This window comes from Alexandromys fortis, unplaced genomic scaffold (assembly GCF_014885135.2).
Source record: "Alexandromys fortis isolate MF-2015 unplaced genomic scaffold, M_Fortis_MF-2015_v1.1 scaffold_268, whole genome shotgun sequence".
In the NCBI taxonomy this organism is placed as follows: Eukaryota; Metazoa; Chordata; class Mammalia; order Rodentia; family Cricetidae; genus Alexandromys; species Alexandromys fortis.
Window position 1 is genome coordinate 799,960 of NW_026068141.1, and position 16,044 is coordinate 816,003.

The 16,044-nt window shown below is 52.2% G+C and overlaps 1 protein-coding gene and 1 long non-coding RNA gene across 6 annotated transcripts in view; one reads left to right on the forward strand and one right to left on the reverse strand.

Annotated features, from left to right (window-relative positions):
- Dab2ip (DAB2 interacting protein) overlaps positions 1–16,044 on the forward strand; it is a 200,711-nt gene that overhangs the window by 15,548 nt on the left and 169,119 nt on the right. The window contains exon 1 of one of the 3 annotated variants that reach the window (XM_050126785.1): positions 7,646–7,946. The exons of 1 other annotated variant lie outside the window; for it this stretch is intronic. In XM_050126785.1, coding sequence (XP_049982742.1) covers positions 7,844–7,946 — 103 coding nt within the window. In that variant the 5' untranslated portion in view covers positions 7,646–7,843. Of the gene's footprint in view, positions 1–7,645; positions 7,947–8,810; positions 8,962–16,044 lie in introns of those variants that run through there. One more of the 3 variants, XM_050126791.1, reaches the window with a different exon arrangement.
- On the reverse strand, positions 2,620–8,627 carry LOC126491244 (uncharacterized). Of its 3 annotated transcripts, none has more exons than XR_007589349.1 (3): positions 8,084–8,627; positions 3,990–4,176; positions 2,620–3,731 (listed from the first exon to the last, which is right to left on the reverse strand). It is a non-coding gene; the product is annotated as an uncharacterized lncRNA (long non-coding RNA). The 3 variants fall into 3 exon arrangements; XR_007589348.1 differs by lacking the exon at positions 8,084–8,627 and adding an exon at positions 7,161–7,444; XR_007589347.1 differs by lacking the exon at positions 8,084–8,627 and adding an exon at positions 6,986–7,444.

Below are 16,044 nucleotides of genomic sequence, written 5' to 3' on the forward strand. Positions count from 1 at the left end.
CTCAGCCTGCTTTCTTACAGAACACAAGGCCACCAGTCTAGGGAAGGCCACACCCACCATGGGCTGGGCCCTCCCACCAACCACTAATCAGGAAAACACCCCAGGCTTGCCTACAGTTCATCCTATAAAGGCATTTTATTTTTTTTATTTTCTTTCTCTCTTGCCTTTTTTAAAAATATAATTTATTTAACTTAATTTTATGTACGTTGGTATAATGGTGTCAGATTTTCTGGAACTGGAGTTACAGACAGTTGTGAGCTGCCATGTAGATGCTAGGAACTGAACCCTGGTCTTCTGGAAGAGCAGCCAGTGCTTTTAACTCCTGAGCCATCTCTCCAGACCCTAGAGGTATTTTCTTAATTGAGGTTCCTTCCTCTCGGATGACTTCAGCCCGTGTCGAGTTGACATAACTGGCCAGCACAAGATCACGCACATTTTATATTATTATTTTCTTATCAGTTTATGTATTTATTTCCTTCGAGACAGGGTTCTCTGTGTACCTCTGGCTGTTCTGGAACTAGATCTGTAGAGTAGGATGGCCTTGAATTGAAAGAGATTTGTCTGCCTTTGCCTCCCAAGTGCTGGGATTAATGGCAGGTGCCACCACCAGCCAGCAATAATTATTTTCTTATGTTGCTGTTTTATTACCTGCCCTTCTCCTAAGTGTTAAGTTTTTTTCTGGCCCGGTAAGCCTCTCCACCAATGCAATGATCCAAATTAAACCAAATCTGACCAAATTAGGAAAAGCCCAGGTTTAATAGATGCCAGCACCCATGGATGCCGGGGCGGGGGTGATGCTTTCAACCAAACACTAAGGAGCCAACCTTACTTTCTTCTGAGAGTAAAAGAAAAGTTATGGCCATGGCCCCCGCTTTTCCTGGCCACATCTTTCTGACATCATTCCAGTTCCTGCTTCTGTCTCGGGTTACTGCCCCTCTTCCTGAGCCTGTTCCCCTCTGCCATTGCCTTCACTTCCTTTTTTATTTTGTTCATTTCTACTTAAATTTCCATTTATTTTATGTGTATGAATGTTTTGTTTGCAAGTATGTTTCTGGTACCCCAGGAGGCCAGAAGAGAGCATCAAATCTCCTGGGACTGGAGTTCCAGATAGTTGTGAACCACCATTATGTGGGTGCTGGGAACTGAACCCCAGGCCCTCTGCAAGAGAGTTGGTGCTCTTAACAACTGAGCTGTCTCTCCAGCCTCACTTTATTTCTGAGACAGGGTCAGTCACTGAAGCTGGAGCTCACCCAGGGGCAATACTGACTGGCCAGTGTGTTGAGCTCCAGAGATCCGTGTGTCTCTAGCCCCTAGGAGCAGAACTGACGTTCCAGCTGTACCTGGCTGTTAGGTCCAGACTCACACTCAGACCTCAGGCTTGCACAGAAAGCACTTCCCATCGATCCTTTCCCTAGCCTCAGAGGAGGGCTCGGAACACACTGGCTCGCTTGTGAACCCTTCCCTTCAGTAGCCACGCATTTCTGGCTGAATTCTCCTGGGCTGGGCATCCTCACTCCCTGTTTCCTTCCTGAACTATCCCCAGGACAGTCTCTCATCTTTCCCTTTAAATCTGCCTTCCTCCTCCAGATACACACCTCCCCTCCCAGGATCATCCCAGCCAACCCGCCCCCAAAGTCCAAGCTTCTGGGCATGGCATTTGGGCTCAGGGAACCTCAGCTTTCCCACATGTCCCTGCCCAGTGGTGCTAGCTGTTGTTCCTGAGAACACCAGGCTGGAATGTGTTTGCATCGCCGGTCCACTCCCCTCATTGTCACCTTCTTGGAAGCCACTCTCCTACTCAGGCTGACACTAGGCCCCACAGCCACCTCCTCAGTCTTAATAGTCATTAGTTTATGCTCAGTACCTAATAGGAGGGGCTCACTAATGGGCCATGGGGAGTTTCCTAGGGTCTCTGCTGACACCATGGCTTGCCATGTTCCCTAGCACCTGGGAGCAGCTCCCTGGACTGTTCACGTTTGTCCCCAGCCCTCCGCTCAGAGCCTGCCCAGAGAGGCCTCAGAGTCCATAGACAACAGGGGAGAAGCTGCAGAGGCCTGAACCAGAGCCCTGGAGCCTGGCTAGACCCCCACAGGCTGCAGCTCTCCATGTGGGCCCACCCTCAATCCTTCCTCCATTCCCAGTGTGTAATTCCCAGACCCCTCCCACCAGTGTGTAATCCCCAGACCCCTCCCCTCCTCTTCTCTTCCCACCATGCCTGTCATTCTTGCTCTGGGAGTCCTATGAGCCCAAGCCTGAGTGTGCATCTGAGGATACCTCAGTCCCTGGGTGTTTGGTTGTTTGTCTATTGTTGAGACAAGGTCTCATGTATCCCAGGCTATCCTATGTAATAATTCGTGATGACCTTGATCTCCTGATTTTCCTGCCTCGACTTCCGAAGCGCTGGGACTGCTAGTATGTACTAGCATACCCAGCTACCATGCCTTCTTTACAGGAATAGCTGGTAACTAACAGTGTTTGTCCTATGATGAGAGCCTATCCGTGGGGGTCTGCAAGTAGACCTGGATTCATCCCCCAGCAAACATTTACTGAGCACATACTATGTGCTAGGGCCCTTGCTGAGGACGAGAGGTGATACAATGATGAACACTAGGGGTGATCCCTGTACTCAGGGGCCCCCAACTCCTGGTGATCACACAGTGAAGGTACAGTTACCACCTGCCATCGGCAGCACGAAGGAAAACCCCTAGGTCAAGTGTCTAGTGAACGCAAGGGAGGCTCCTCTCGGGAAGTGACATAAACTGATTCCTGGAAGAAGCTAGCCAGGCCAGGCAGGGAAAGGACAGAGAGGTGAGGTCTGAGGAAGGAGTATTGTTTATTTGAGAACTCTGAGATTAGCTGGAGTGACTGACAGCAAAGAAGGCAAGGAAAAGTGGTGCAGAACGAGGCTGGGAGGCTTCTGATGCTCCAGCTCCCAGGCCAGACCCTCGGCAGCGTATGCTTTTGTTCAGAACCAGTGAACTCCCTGGGAGTTTTTTTTATCAGCCACACAAACACAACACAGAGCCCCTGCAAGCTTTTCGGCAGAGGTGGGGGGATGTAATTGGATCTGTGTTCTGCCAGCCTCTCGAGAGATACCAATGGGCAGGATCCACAGGGAGGAAGTTTCAGAGGCAGGGAAGGAGCCTAATGCTCTGAGAAGCTTGGGCAAAGGAGCACAAGTGCCCGCTGGGCGGGGATACACACGTGGGAGTCACTGGTGAAGGAAGGACAGCAGGGTAAGGTCCCGGGCTCCGACACTTGAAGTCTGCTCAGAACATCAAGGGCAATCAGATACTGAGAGTATTATCTTCCAACTGGCCAGAGAGTAAGATGAAACAGCCCAGAAAACCTAGGGGAGAAACTGGGAGAATGTGATGAGACAAAAGGGAACAGAAGTGTCCACACAACTACACAGAGCAGATAAAGGCACAAGAGCATCCTTTCGTGTTGCCAAAAGGACTGATGGTTTTCTGGACAGCCATTAAGAAAAATGGTACGGGCTGGGGGTGTGGCTCTGTTGGGAGAATGCTGGACTAACATACAGAAACCTTGGGTTTGATCCCCAGCATATCCCACAAAGTCATGCAAACACACAAAACAGACAGAAAAATAAGCAAGGTAGTACACACTTACGATCTCAGCCTAGGAAGGAGGTGCAGCTAGGAGGATCATAAACTCGGGGTTATCCTTAGTTGCACAGCAAGACTGAGCTAGACTGGGCTTCATGGAACCTTGTCCCAAAAAGAAGATGGCAAACTATAAGTCAGGAGGGATGCCTGCCTTCCACGGCCCATTTGCATGAGACAAAGGACCATCAGTGACTAATGTTTATGTCACTTGCGTGATGGGATTTAAATCAAAGAAACTGGTTTATTAGCTTAGGAGATCTCACATCAGAACGCTTGATGTGCACAGAGCTGTTCTTTTCCAGGGACCAACCAGCCCTCTCAACTTCATGCTTTCGCTTGCATGGAGAACATGTAACCCACCTGATTCATCTTCTAAAGTCTGGACCATAAGCAAGTCCCAATTTTGCATGCTGCCTGATGGAAGCTGCCGACAAGAGGACATATGTAGATTTTGCATATCCAAGTACAGATGATGCATTTGGTAAATCATTTCAGACATGTCCCCCGGGGAAGGTGCTGCAGGCTCTGTCGCCCCTACAGATGGAAGCTGGCAAGGAAAAGACAGGTCCAGATTGAGATCCTGGGATATATGTGAGAACAGACTGGAGGAGAACAGGGTGGCTATGGGAAGACAAAGAGGGCCTACAGGGCTGCCATGCTGTGCAGCCCAGACCCTGGGAAGGGGCATGCTGGAATGAGGAGTGAGTGAGGATGCTAGAGCGAGCTCTTGACACCTGGCTCCCAAGCCAGCCTCCAGATGAATGCTTCTTTCTCTTCAGGACTGGTTCACACCCTTGTTGTTGCTTAACCAGCATTCTACTTCCACAGTGGCCTAACTGGGTTCCTTCCACCCTCCTCTGCAAACGTCTTCCTCTTAGTCAATCTTCACATAATTGCTTGACCTAAGAACGGGGCCATGCATTTGGTTCCTGTGATCTCATCCTAATCTCTCCCTGTGACAATCCTCGCCACATCCTGGTTGTGCAGACCCTGATCGTGAGGCTCCATGTTAGAGCACACAGCTGGCAAGTGGTTCAGCCTAGATGTGAACGCAGCTCTCTGTGACCTCAAAGTTCATGTTATTCTCAGAAACATTCCTGAAGAACAAGCAGTCCATCAGGAGGTGGTGGGGTTGTCTCCCTTTTGAGAGTGTGGCACGATTCCTTTAGATTTCTGAGTAATTGTATTCACTTGGCTCATATATTCATAAACCTTCTTGGTTGAGTTCCTTTACAGAGGGTGGGACTGCAGTGGGGGCCCAGAAAGGTGTGATATGAGTAGATGTGGTTGTATTCATCTATAATCTTTGTACTAAGGAGGCTGAGGCAAGAGGATTGCAACTTTGAAGCCAGCATGACCTAAGCAGAAAGACCCTGTCAAAAAAAAAAAAAAAAGCCTGCTTCAGGAGGAAAATCTCAAACTAGGTGGCACTGCCCATCTTGTGATAACACAGACAATGAGGGACAGGAAGAGATGTGTGGATAACAGATGTGGTCCCCTCGCCCAGGGTCTCGCACAGCAGGAGTGCAGCGCACATGCACTGAAGCAGAGACAGAGCAGTGTGCTAGGAGAACACCCTGCCTGTGCAAACTCACGAAAGCATGAGGGAGCCGAGGGCCTTGCAGGCTGCATCTGGGCTAAGCAGAGCTTCAAGGGAGATGGACTAGGAAGCTATTAGTGTTTTTTAGGTTTTCTGAGTGCTTCACCGCAGGCCAGGCTATGTTCATGCATCAGCACCTAGACATGATGACATCATTAAAGGGGAAGGTATCTTTTGGAGCAGAACTGGCTTTTAAAGGAACTTCTACCAGGCTTCCTTTGTGTCTTAAAAAAAAAGTTTGGGGACTAGGGGTGTAGCTCAGTGTTTGTCTGACATTCAAAATACATGGGTTCAATTCCCCAAAATAATCACACACACACACACACACACAGAGAGAGAGAGAGAGAGAGAGAGAGAGAGAGAGAGAGAGAGAGAGAGATTTATGCACCACTCCAGCCAAAAAAAAAACCTTACCAAATGGGGAGCCTCTTCCTACTGCATCGCAGCACCCTCTGCCTCCCTGGGGTAAACTCCAGGCCGAAAGGTGCATTTCCCATGACTCTGCATGCTCTCTGCTTTTACCTCTGTGCACAGCCATGTGATATATGGGTGTTTGTTTTTGTGTGTGTGTGTTTGAAGAATCCAAATGAATGATATCATGCAATTTGTTCCTGAGTTTGCTCTGTCTCCCTTCCTTGGAGATTCAGACTCCCTCTAGTCCTGGTCCCCGCAGTAGAGAACTTCTCAGATCCTCCACCATGTGTCCCTGTGTTCTTCTGCAAATGGCCGTAGGCGGCCTTGCTGCAGAGAACAAGACATTCACTAGGTGTGTCCCCAAAGGATGACCAGATAGCTGGGTGTTTCTCAGAGCTCCTAGGCTGTTTTGCAGGGTGACTGGACCCACTTCTCCTCCTGGCACTCGTGTTTGCACACTCCTTATGCCACTCTCCACCCTGGGGGCGAATCCTGCCCCTCACAGGAGCCATGGGACACTCTACTGGGTTTGACTTTGTGTTTCCCCAGGTACCGTAAGGCTCTCTTTGAATTTATTTACGCAATTTTCTTCTTTTTCTTCTGCCAATTGTCTGATCATACATACTTTGAGTTCTTTTTGTAGCTGAGGATGCCCTTGAACTTCTGATCCTTCTGCCTCCACCTCCCATTTAGCTGAGATTACAGATTTTTGCCACCACACCTGGTTTATGTGGTGTTGGGGATCAAACCATGGCTTCCCTAATGCCAAGCCAGCGTTCTACCAGTTTCTTCTGAAAACTCATCTGTGGGAGGCCTTTGCATATTTTGCACTTGATTTTCATTTATCTTCTTATGAAAAACACAGGTTTTACATTTTAATTAAATGCACCCATCTTTCTCTTGATGTTCTGTGTATCTTCAAGAAATCCTGCCCTCTGCCAGGTTTGTCTGCTTGTTTAGACTCGGAATCTGTTAGCTCAGACTCATGGCCTGGGACTATGTAACGCAGGCTGGCCTTAAACTCACTACAATCTTCCTGCCTCACCCTCCCAAGTGCTGGATTTACTAATGTGAGACACCATGCCCAGTTTATTTTTATATTTAATTATCTAGTATACCTGAAACTTATGAATGGTGTGAGGTAGGGATTCCATTTCTTTTTTTTTTCTAATACGGACATCCAATTGCCCCAGCACTATTTATAGAAAAGTCTCTCCTTTACCGACCTCAAGTGCCACTTCTGCCAAATATTAAGTTTCCATACATGTGTGAGTCTATTTTTGCAGCCTCTATTCTAATCCTCCGGCCTATTTATTGACCCTCACCCTAACAGCACACGTACCTCTTTAGGCTCCTCCCACTGCTTCCTGAGTATACACCCCTGGCTGAGTCTGCATCTTCGTGGAATGCACGTGTCCACAATGGTCTTGTTTACAAAAGTTTCTCGAATATTGTCTTGGGAACTTTAAAAACTCCCTTTTGCAAGAAGAGATAGATCCAGAAGTGAGATGCCTTACCAAGACCACACCATTGAAAAGTGTCGGGTTTAGGTGTCCTCCAGCTTCCCAAGCCGCCCGGTCCATCCACGGCACATCGCTGCCCCGTATCTGACATTTCCCACTTCATTCAGCAAGAAACCTCAGAGTCAACACTGTGTGCATTGTTGGGGTTCAGATTCAGCATCGAAGGGGCTCTTCCTAACAAGAAGTGGGGACTCTCAAGTCAGGTAGACATGCTCTGCCCAATCATCCAAGGCATGTGAAGAGAGTCGGGCCAGGTTCCAGGTCAGTTTCCAGAGCCCTTTTGGGGCGTGTACTTGGTCCCAAAACACAGCTTCAGAGGACGCAGGCTTCCCCCTGGAATTAAAGGCGTCCTCCCGCCCTCCCGCCTCGAGAGGCAGGAATGCGCAGGATCAGCTTTCAGCAGAGCCGCGGCTGCCTTTCCGGGGAGCTCCCCGGACAGGCCCTTCCCCAACGGCCGAATTAACTGGTTCTGTCTGTCCGACTAGGAGAGCAGCTCCCGCTAAAAATAGCGCCCTGCCCGGGGAGGCCTGCTCCCTCCGGGGTCCGCGCCACAGCCGTGGGAGTCCGAGCCGGGACTGCACGAGGAGCGCCGGGGTCTGACCCCCGAGGCCCAAGCGGCGTGCGCAGCCCTGGCGCCACAGGTGCCGCGGAGGGTGGAAGGGCCGACTCCGGCAGGGATGGGTGCTGGGCGCTCGGCCTACCGAGCGCTCGCCTGGGCCTCCCTGCCGCTGCTGGGGCCTCCCGCGGGCGCGCTTTGCGGGGACACGCTCTGCAGCCGAGGTAAGGCCGGGCGCGCGCCATCGCGGGCCTCCGCCTCCTCCCCTCCAGGCCACTCGCGGTCCCACGGGGCCAGGCGGGGCGGACCCAGGCATCCTCCGGTTTCGGGGACAGGAGCCAGGCAAACTCTGTCAACTCACCTGTCATCAGATCGGAAAAGCCTTTCCCCCTCTTCTGGTCTCAGTGTTTCTATCGCAGAAAATGGGGCGATGGCATCTGTGTAGGCCAAGGACGCTGGGGGACATCCAGCCCGCGGTATTGGGGGTGCTTCGGGGTTTATGTGAATGGAGGTGCTGTGGTACCTTCCCGGCGACATCATAATCGCTGTCCCGTTCTCAGGCCCTGGTACCTGCCTCCAAGCCTGAAGTTGGAGATTGGTGTTGGATGTATAGGAAAGTTTAGTGTGTCATCGCGCGGGGGGACGATGCTTGCAGGAGTGGGTAGTCGGTGACTGAGAAGTAATGAAAGAGAAGCCTTGGTCATCTCTCTGTCCCTGGGCTACAGCTAAAGAGGCGGGGAAGGACCGAGGGGGGGCGGGCTGAGGCGCTGTGCGAGCTGGACCCTGAACAGGGCCAGAGGAGAGGCGTGTGGCCCCGCCTGGACCCCGGCCAAGCCCGGGCGGGGGCGAGCGCTGGCAGCCTTGCCCAGTCCCGCCCGGCGGCTGGTGGAGATGTGGGGTCGATTGACCAAACAGGTGCGCCCCCGCCCCTCCCCGTCCGCCCCCGCTGGGGCCCGTGGGCGGGCGGAGCTGCGGCTGCGGGGCCTGCGATTGGCAGGGAAGGACGGGTCCGGTGGCCGGGGAGCAGAGAGCCGCGGCGCCGCGGTAGGCGCGGAGCCGGCCGGAGCTCGCTCCAGCCCGGCTTGCTCCGCTAGACCCTGCCCGCCCCACGGAAACTTTCCTGCCGCCCGAACTGGCAGCCCAAACCCCTGAGACCCGGAGACGCGACCCTGGCCCTGGGCTGTCCGACTCCGCTGCCTTAGGGATGGCAATGCCCAGCGGCCAGGTCAGCACATAGAGGTAATTAATGGCTGAAAAGCGCGGGTCAAGTTGAGGGGCCCTAACACCTGCAGGGAACCTAGCGGGGTCTGCTTGAAAACCTTTGGTGCCTTGATGCCTTTATAGGACTACAGGGCTGAGGAGTGCGCCTCGGCTTCTCTTTATTTACTTCTCTTTTCTGCTCTGTGGCAGGACCTTTGAGTCTTGTCTGACCCTTTAAACTTTGCTGTTTTCTGCCTCTATCCCTGACCACAGCGGGGCGCAGGACTGACGCTTTCCTCTGGAAAGGAGGGCACAGGCGGCACCAAGAAGGCAACCTTAGCAGTCTACAGGAGTTGGGGTACAGGGTTCTCCAGTCTGCCAATTCCAGAAGCTTCCACTGACCCCCAAACTTCAGACCCCCACCACGCACACACTGTCCCTCCCATGTGGCCCACCAAGTTTGGGGTGTTTGTATTCATTGCTAGCTAGAGCTGTTACTAAGGACGCAGGTGGGCCCAGAGTTCTTTCCTTGGCCTGCTTCCAACCCCACCCTCCACTAACAGAACACCTTGAGCTGCACACAGCATGGAGGAGAACGACCCAAGCCACCATGTTTCCAAGTTCCAGCCTGGTGAGGATTGCAAGCTTTTCTGGGTTTGGTCCTTTGGCGCTGTCTGTGATGCCTGTGCTGGGCTTTATCCCACCTCCTTCAGCAGAGTCGCGGAGGGGAGTGACCATAGACTTAACTGTCAGTAGGGCACCAAGAGTCGTAAGAAACACTATTTGTCCGTAGTGTTAACTCCATTCTATTTTCTTGACCTAAAGACTGCATCCAGAATTAACCAGACCTAACACCCAGCTCTAGAATCTAGAGAACGTGGGTTCAAGTCTCAGCTTCCTCTGCTCACTGTGTGGCCTTGGGCAGTCTTCTAACCTCCCTGAGCTTAAAGCTCCATAAAAATGATCCAGTGGGCATCCGCCCACAGGGTCAGAGAATCCGGTCTTTTGGAACTAGCAGAGTTTGGTGCCTGAAGGGACCCATGTGCTTCGGGTTCCCTCCTCTCAGGATCAAGTGAGCTTCAGGCCTTTGAGAAATGTGCACACACTGCTTAAGGACAGACGACTGTAGGTCCCTGATTGCAAATGGTCCCAGCACCTCCCTTCACTGCTGGGAATGTGTTGGAAAGTTAGACCTTTGAAAGTGGAAGTGACCCCTGTAAATATTGAGGAGCCATGAAGAACCATCTAGCATGCGATGCGGGAGAGAGGGGCCAAGTGCAGAGCCTGGTCCCAGCCTTGGCTGGATGCTCCATACTCGGGCCCTCCAGTGTCCCTTCCCTGGGCTGCATCTGCACCTGATATACAGCTAGGCCCTTTGCTCAGATCCTCCAGGGATGGCTGGGCATTTCCAGTCAGCTAAAACATTCTTACTGCTCAGAATGGAAACCTGTATCCCTGCTACATCTACCCAATGAGTGTTCGTGCCCTTTGGGCATCTGTGTGGGTCAAGCATTCACTGTGGTCCCCTAATCCTGGCTTGCTGTGCCTTCTCTTAGGCACTCCAGGCAATGGGACTGAGTTTGGCAGTGGCTACAGCACTGGTATTGTTTATTATGTACTAGGTCCTGTGCTGGGGACATTACACGCGTCACTGCATTCTTCGGACAGCCGTGTGAGGCTGAGGCTGGCTCTGTCAGGAGGAAGGGACTCACCAAAGGTCATTCAGTCAGTGATGGGGCTGGGTTATACCTCAAACCTAGCAGCAGCCATAGTCTGTGCTTCTAATTGTTACCTTTGACTCTGTTTGAATGCCCATCAAGGTGTGTGTGTATATGTGTGCACACCTGTGTATGTGTGTATCTATACACTTGTATGTACCCTTGTATGTGTGTGTATACACTTGTATGTGTCCAGACTTCTTGTGTGTGCTGGGATGCTTTTATCACAAGCACATGGGTTACTGGTTGAAATGCAAATTCATGGTCTTTACTCCTGACCTAGAGACCTTCTCTGCCACAAGTGCCCAGGCTGTTCGCACAGCTCAGCTTAAGAACCATCACCCCCGGGTACTGAGGAAGAGATTGTGGGTGGGGCCAGAGGGGCAGAGCAGTCCAGGGGAGCATTCCATGTGTCATACACAAGGGCAGACCTTTGACCTTAGCTTTCTGAAAGGATTGGCACACCTTGCTGAGACCCCTGTGTTCGGTTACGGGGGAGGGGGGCGCGGATACGGTAGAGGTGAGTGTGACCTCCCCACTTTCTCCTCATTCCAGTGTGGGTTCCTTGGACCTTCCCAGCTAGGAGGCTGTGTGCCTGAGCCTGTGGAGGAGGGCATGGAGTAGGTCTGCTGCTTGTTAAATTTGTCCTTTCTGGAAAGCATCTCTGGGGACATCTGCAGGCTGGGCCAGCTATGGTGGGAAGGGCTTGTTCACATGGAGCTTTCCAACGGCACATTTCTGCCCTCCTCTGAACCCCTTGAAGGCTAGGGGTTAATAATATGCATTTTGTGTATGAGTTCCTTGGAGTCCAGGAAGAGGATGTGAACATCTAAAGCCCAAGTGTGTTTATATGGGAAGAGATGTAGAAACTGGTAGTGTCGGGACTTGAACTCGTGTACCTTGACTATATACACAGGCCTTCTCTGCACTGTGCCTTTCATGGTTTTCCTACTCATCCAGTGGTGGTTTGATATTAGAGCACTTGTCCAGAAGATGGAGGGCCTTGGCGGTCCCTTCATATTTTTAGGCTCCTCAGATGTGAAGAGAGGAGAGATGGTTCAGGGCCCAGACAAAGTTGCTGACTTCAGAATGCAGCAGGCTTCTGCACACAGAGCACCGCAAGAAGGTGGTGACAGAAGTAACTGGGGCTCTGAGTTGGAGCCAACGGGAGCTTGGGGCTCTGGGAGCAACCCAGCTGGAGTCTCCTTCCCAGGCTGAGGAACCTAGGCGTGAGTGTCCATCTGCTCTAGTTTCCCTCTCAAGGCACCGCCCCTCTCTCCCTTCAGCCTTCCCTACTTCTGCCCCTGTCCAGTGCTCCAGACTTTTCTAGGAGCAAGCCATCCCAGGTCCCTCGTACCGTGCCATACCTGGGGTGCCTAGCAGCCGGGCATCTTGAAGCAGCCCTTGTTAGTTAGCTTCAGCATCCGTGGCTCAGTCATAAATCTTGTTTGTCCTGATAGTGGTTGCCTGTACCCCACCACAGCATCATGGCCCAACCCCAGGCTATGGTGTTTGGCTTTAATGTTCCTTTCTGCTCGCTCCCCCCTGCTCTTCAGGCTTCCAGCATCGTAGTCTGTTCCTGAGACTTCTGGAACGTTCTTCCCTCTCTATCACTGTTGGACTCAACGAAGTATGAGCCGCCCCAGCTTGGTCCTGGCTGATTTCTCTATGCCAGACTGGCTGTAGACTCTGTGTAACTGAGACTTGAACTCCTGATTCCCCTGCCTCCGCCTCCCAAGTGCTGGGATTCCAGACGTGTGCTATCATGCCTGGATTATTATGCAGTACTGGGAATGGAGCCCAGGGCTTCCTGTATGCAAGGCAAACACTCTAGGAACTGAGCTATGTCCTACCTCTGACTTGCAGCTCCAGTTAGCATGCACACTGGCCTGTCTCCCATGGCAGACCCTGAACTTCCACAGGTGGTCAGACCCAGTATTTCCGAGTGTCCACAAGATGAGCAAGCCAACCCAGCAAGGACCCTCCTATGCTTGATGGCCACTCATCTAGATTGGCAGTACCCTGTCGATGCTTCTGGCCCAAAACATTTTCCTTGGATCCTGCATTCTAGCAGAGGCAGGCGGGAACCTCTGTGTCTGCTCTTGGACTGGGCTGACCATTGTTGAAGGACAAACAGATGTTTGTGTCTTCTAAGATGATCATGGGTCTGTTATCTCTGTGTGCGTGCATGCATGTGGTACTGGAAATAGAGTTTGAGACCTTGTATATGACAGACGTATGCTCTACCACTAAGCCACTGCCCCCCCTTACCCCAGTCCTGAACTGCTTTTCAGAAATTCCCAGCTAGGCGGTAGTGGCACATGCCTTTAAGCCCAGCACTCGGGAGGCAGAGACAGCCAGATCTCTGTGAGTTCAAGGCTAGTCCGGTCTACAAGAGCTAGTTCCAGGACAGGCTCAAAAGCTACAGAGAAATCCTGTCTCAAAAAAAAAAAAAATTCTATTCTGGTCTTATGACGTCAAAGATGGAAAGGTCTATAAACAGGTATAAGAGAGCCCTTGTCAGCCCATTTCTTCAGACCGGAGTCTGTCTCAAATGAGAACAGCCCAGACCTCCTCTAGACTCGAGAGAACATTTGGGGATTATGAAGGGTCTGCTGGGTTTGGGGGACTATTCTGGGCTCACAGATATTGTCCTAGGGGGAGCCAAGAGGTTCACATGACTTTCTAGGGTTACACAGCATCTCGGAGAGGGTTTGTTTCTTAGCTGAAAGAGGGCCGTGGAGGCCTGGAGGCCGAAGCAGAAACAAACCACAGACAGATTTATGCTAAACACAGCATTTGTTTAAACCGCTTGCCTTGTGAAGTCCATTCGTCCAGTGGGACAAGATTAGCCTAGACCTCCTCAGTCTTCTGGTGACTTTCTGCAAGGGACACTCGGTTGGCAAGCTCACTCCACCCACCATCTCCCCCATTTCCTTGCTTCCCTCCTGGTTCACAGTGCACCTGACCAGGGGAGCTGTTGTGGTGCCGCAGGAGCACAGGCAGGGTTTGATTTATGAGATGTCCCTGTTGGACACTGAGTGAATGCAAGCAGAGGGAGGCTGGGAGGATGACAACCACATGGATGAGTTTAGGGCTGAGATTGTGTGGTAGAGTGCTTGCCTGCAATGCATGAAGCCCTGGGAACCATTCTCAGTATGAGACTCAAAGGAATGTAGCTGCCAGCTAACACTCATGCAGGTGGGCCTGGGGACAGGTAGGACCCATATCCTGAGGGAGGAAGCTCCTTGTAAGTCATGAGGGCTGGTTCCCATTGAAAACTGTCTTGGGGATCCTGGAGAAACAGGTGATAGATAGTGTTCCATAACTCCCTTGCACAGATCAGAACCCTTGGAGCCCCCCAAATTCCCCACCTTTGCTAATGAATTTCTTTTCAGGTTGCTTTGTCAGCTTCCCTGCCTTTGCCCCACAGAGGCCCATTCCCAGTAGGACAGGTGTCTCAGGGTTGACCCCTGGAGGTGGCCCCAGAGCAGGCCTCACTTGTCAGAGAAGGGCCAGGAGGGGCACTGGGTAAAGGAATAAAGAGAGGAGTGAGCGTGGCCTTTCTCGGCATGGAAATACGCCTGTCATGGAAAGTACATGACAACCGAGTCCACTAGGAAGTGGCTGTTTGCTGGGAACCCTGAGGACCCAGCCAGACATAGTGGAAGCTGGCAGCAGTTGGAGCAGAGACCTCAGGGCCTTTCCCGGCAGAGGGACCGCCATCAGCCGTCAACACTGGCTGGCGCTACTTCCAGGAGGAGAGCATTTTTAAAAGGCCCTGTCACCGCGATAGGAATTGGCGGGGTGTATGAGGGATTTGTTTTTTGGTCAGGATGTGGGGAGTTAAAAATAGACTTCGTAATCCCCTGGGTTCGTGTCACACTTGAGGCTCTGCAGAGCCCTCTGGCTCCATTATCTCCCCTGAGTGGCTCTGCTGCTGCTGAAGTGGGTGGAGGCTGGGCTGCCGGCTTTCGTGAGTACACAGAGGGGTGCACCCAGTTTCTTGCTCTGCACAGACACTGCATCCAGAAGTTAACAGCAGAATCCTAGTCTGTCACCAGCCTCCTGTATCTGAGTTCCGAGGAGCCCACTGCGAGTCTGCAGCCTGAGGGAGTGATGGAATCACTTGAACGTATTCAGATAGATTTTTCAGCCAGATACCAAAGGTGGCAGGAAGGGCAGAGGTGGATCATGGCTGGGGCAAAGACTGGGGGTGAGAGAGCAGCAGAGAGCTGTGACCTGCCAGATTTGGGAGTGGAGAGGTGGTGAGGAGGCTGAGGTAGAAAAGTTCCATGGGGACGTCCAACTGGTTGTGGGACCTTTGATGATGCAATAGGATTGTGGGCCAGGTATGGATAGCTGGGTAGCCGTTCACAGCGTAATCTCAAAACTCAGGAGGTCAACATATGAGTTCTAGGCCAACCTGAAACTATTTCAAAAACAAACAAAAACAGAAAAGGGGGAGGGTTGGGAACGTTCTCAGTGGCCGGCATATACAAGGTCCCGGGTTCAGTCCTCAGCACTCAAAGACACCCAAAAGGATTGTGACAGCCGTGCTGAGAAAGGCCACGCTCATTCCTCTCTTCCTGGCCCGTCTCTGATAACTGGGTCCTGCTCTGGGGCCACTTACAGGGTCAAAGGACATTATAGGCGATAAGGAGCCTTTGAGGACCATGGAGCAGGGTGGTGACCTGCACTGGAAGGAGCAGTGTCTTCTGTCTTTAGTGTGGGCACCCTGTAAATCTGACTGTGTCCCCATTTTCTGCTGTCTGGGGAAAGTCAGCACATGAATTTCTCCACTCTTTCTGGTTTTAAAGAGGTGGTCTAGGTTTCCCATCTGTCCAGTTCCTGAGGTGGGAGAAGGGAGGCGAGCGGGGGTGGGGCTGTATCCAAAGGCCCTTTTTCCAGGAAAAGGCAGACTCCGGGAGCCTCTGCAGGGCGCTCCGTCTTACCTTACAGTCTGTCTGACAAGCTTCCAGCCTGCCAGCCCAGCTTGTTCGACTTCCCCTTCCAGCCTGCTTCTCCAGGATGCCTGCCCAGTCTGCCCACAGCACTGCCTTCTCCTTCCACTTCTCAGCACCTCCACGGGCTCTGCTGCCTCCCACCTCAGCTGTGGCTGCAGGTGAGCAGTGTAGTGACAGTGTGGGTTCGGGCGGGGGGTGGGGATGGATGCCAGCGATCAGCTGCCCCGCTTATCCTTAGAACCATGGTTAGAAGTCAGGCTGCCCTAAAACTTCATGCCTGAACTGGGGTTCAAACCCTGACCTCCAGGCCCCTGCTGACCCCTGGTTGCAGGCAGAACCACCCTAATCTTAGTACAGGAACCGGGGATCCCCACCTCCGGAAGAACCCTGGTTTTGCAGCTGTGACTCCTCCTGGGGCTAGAAGCCAAGTCTTTGGG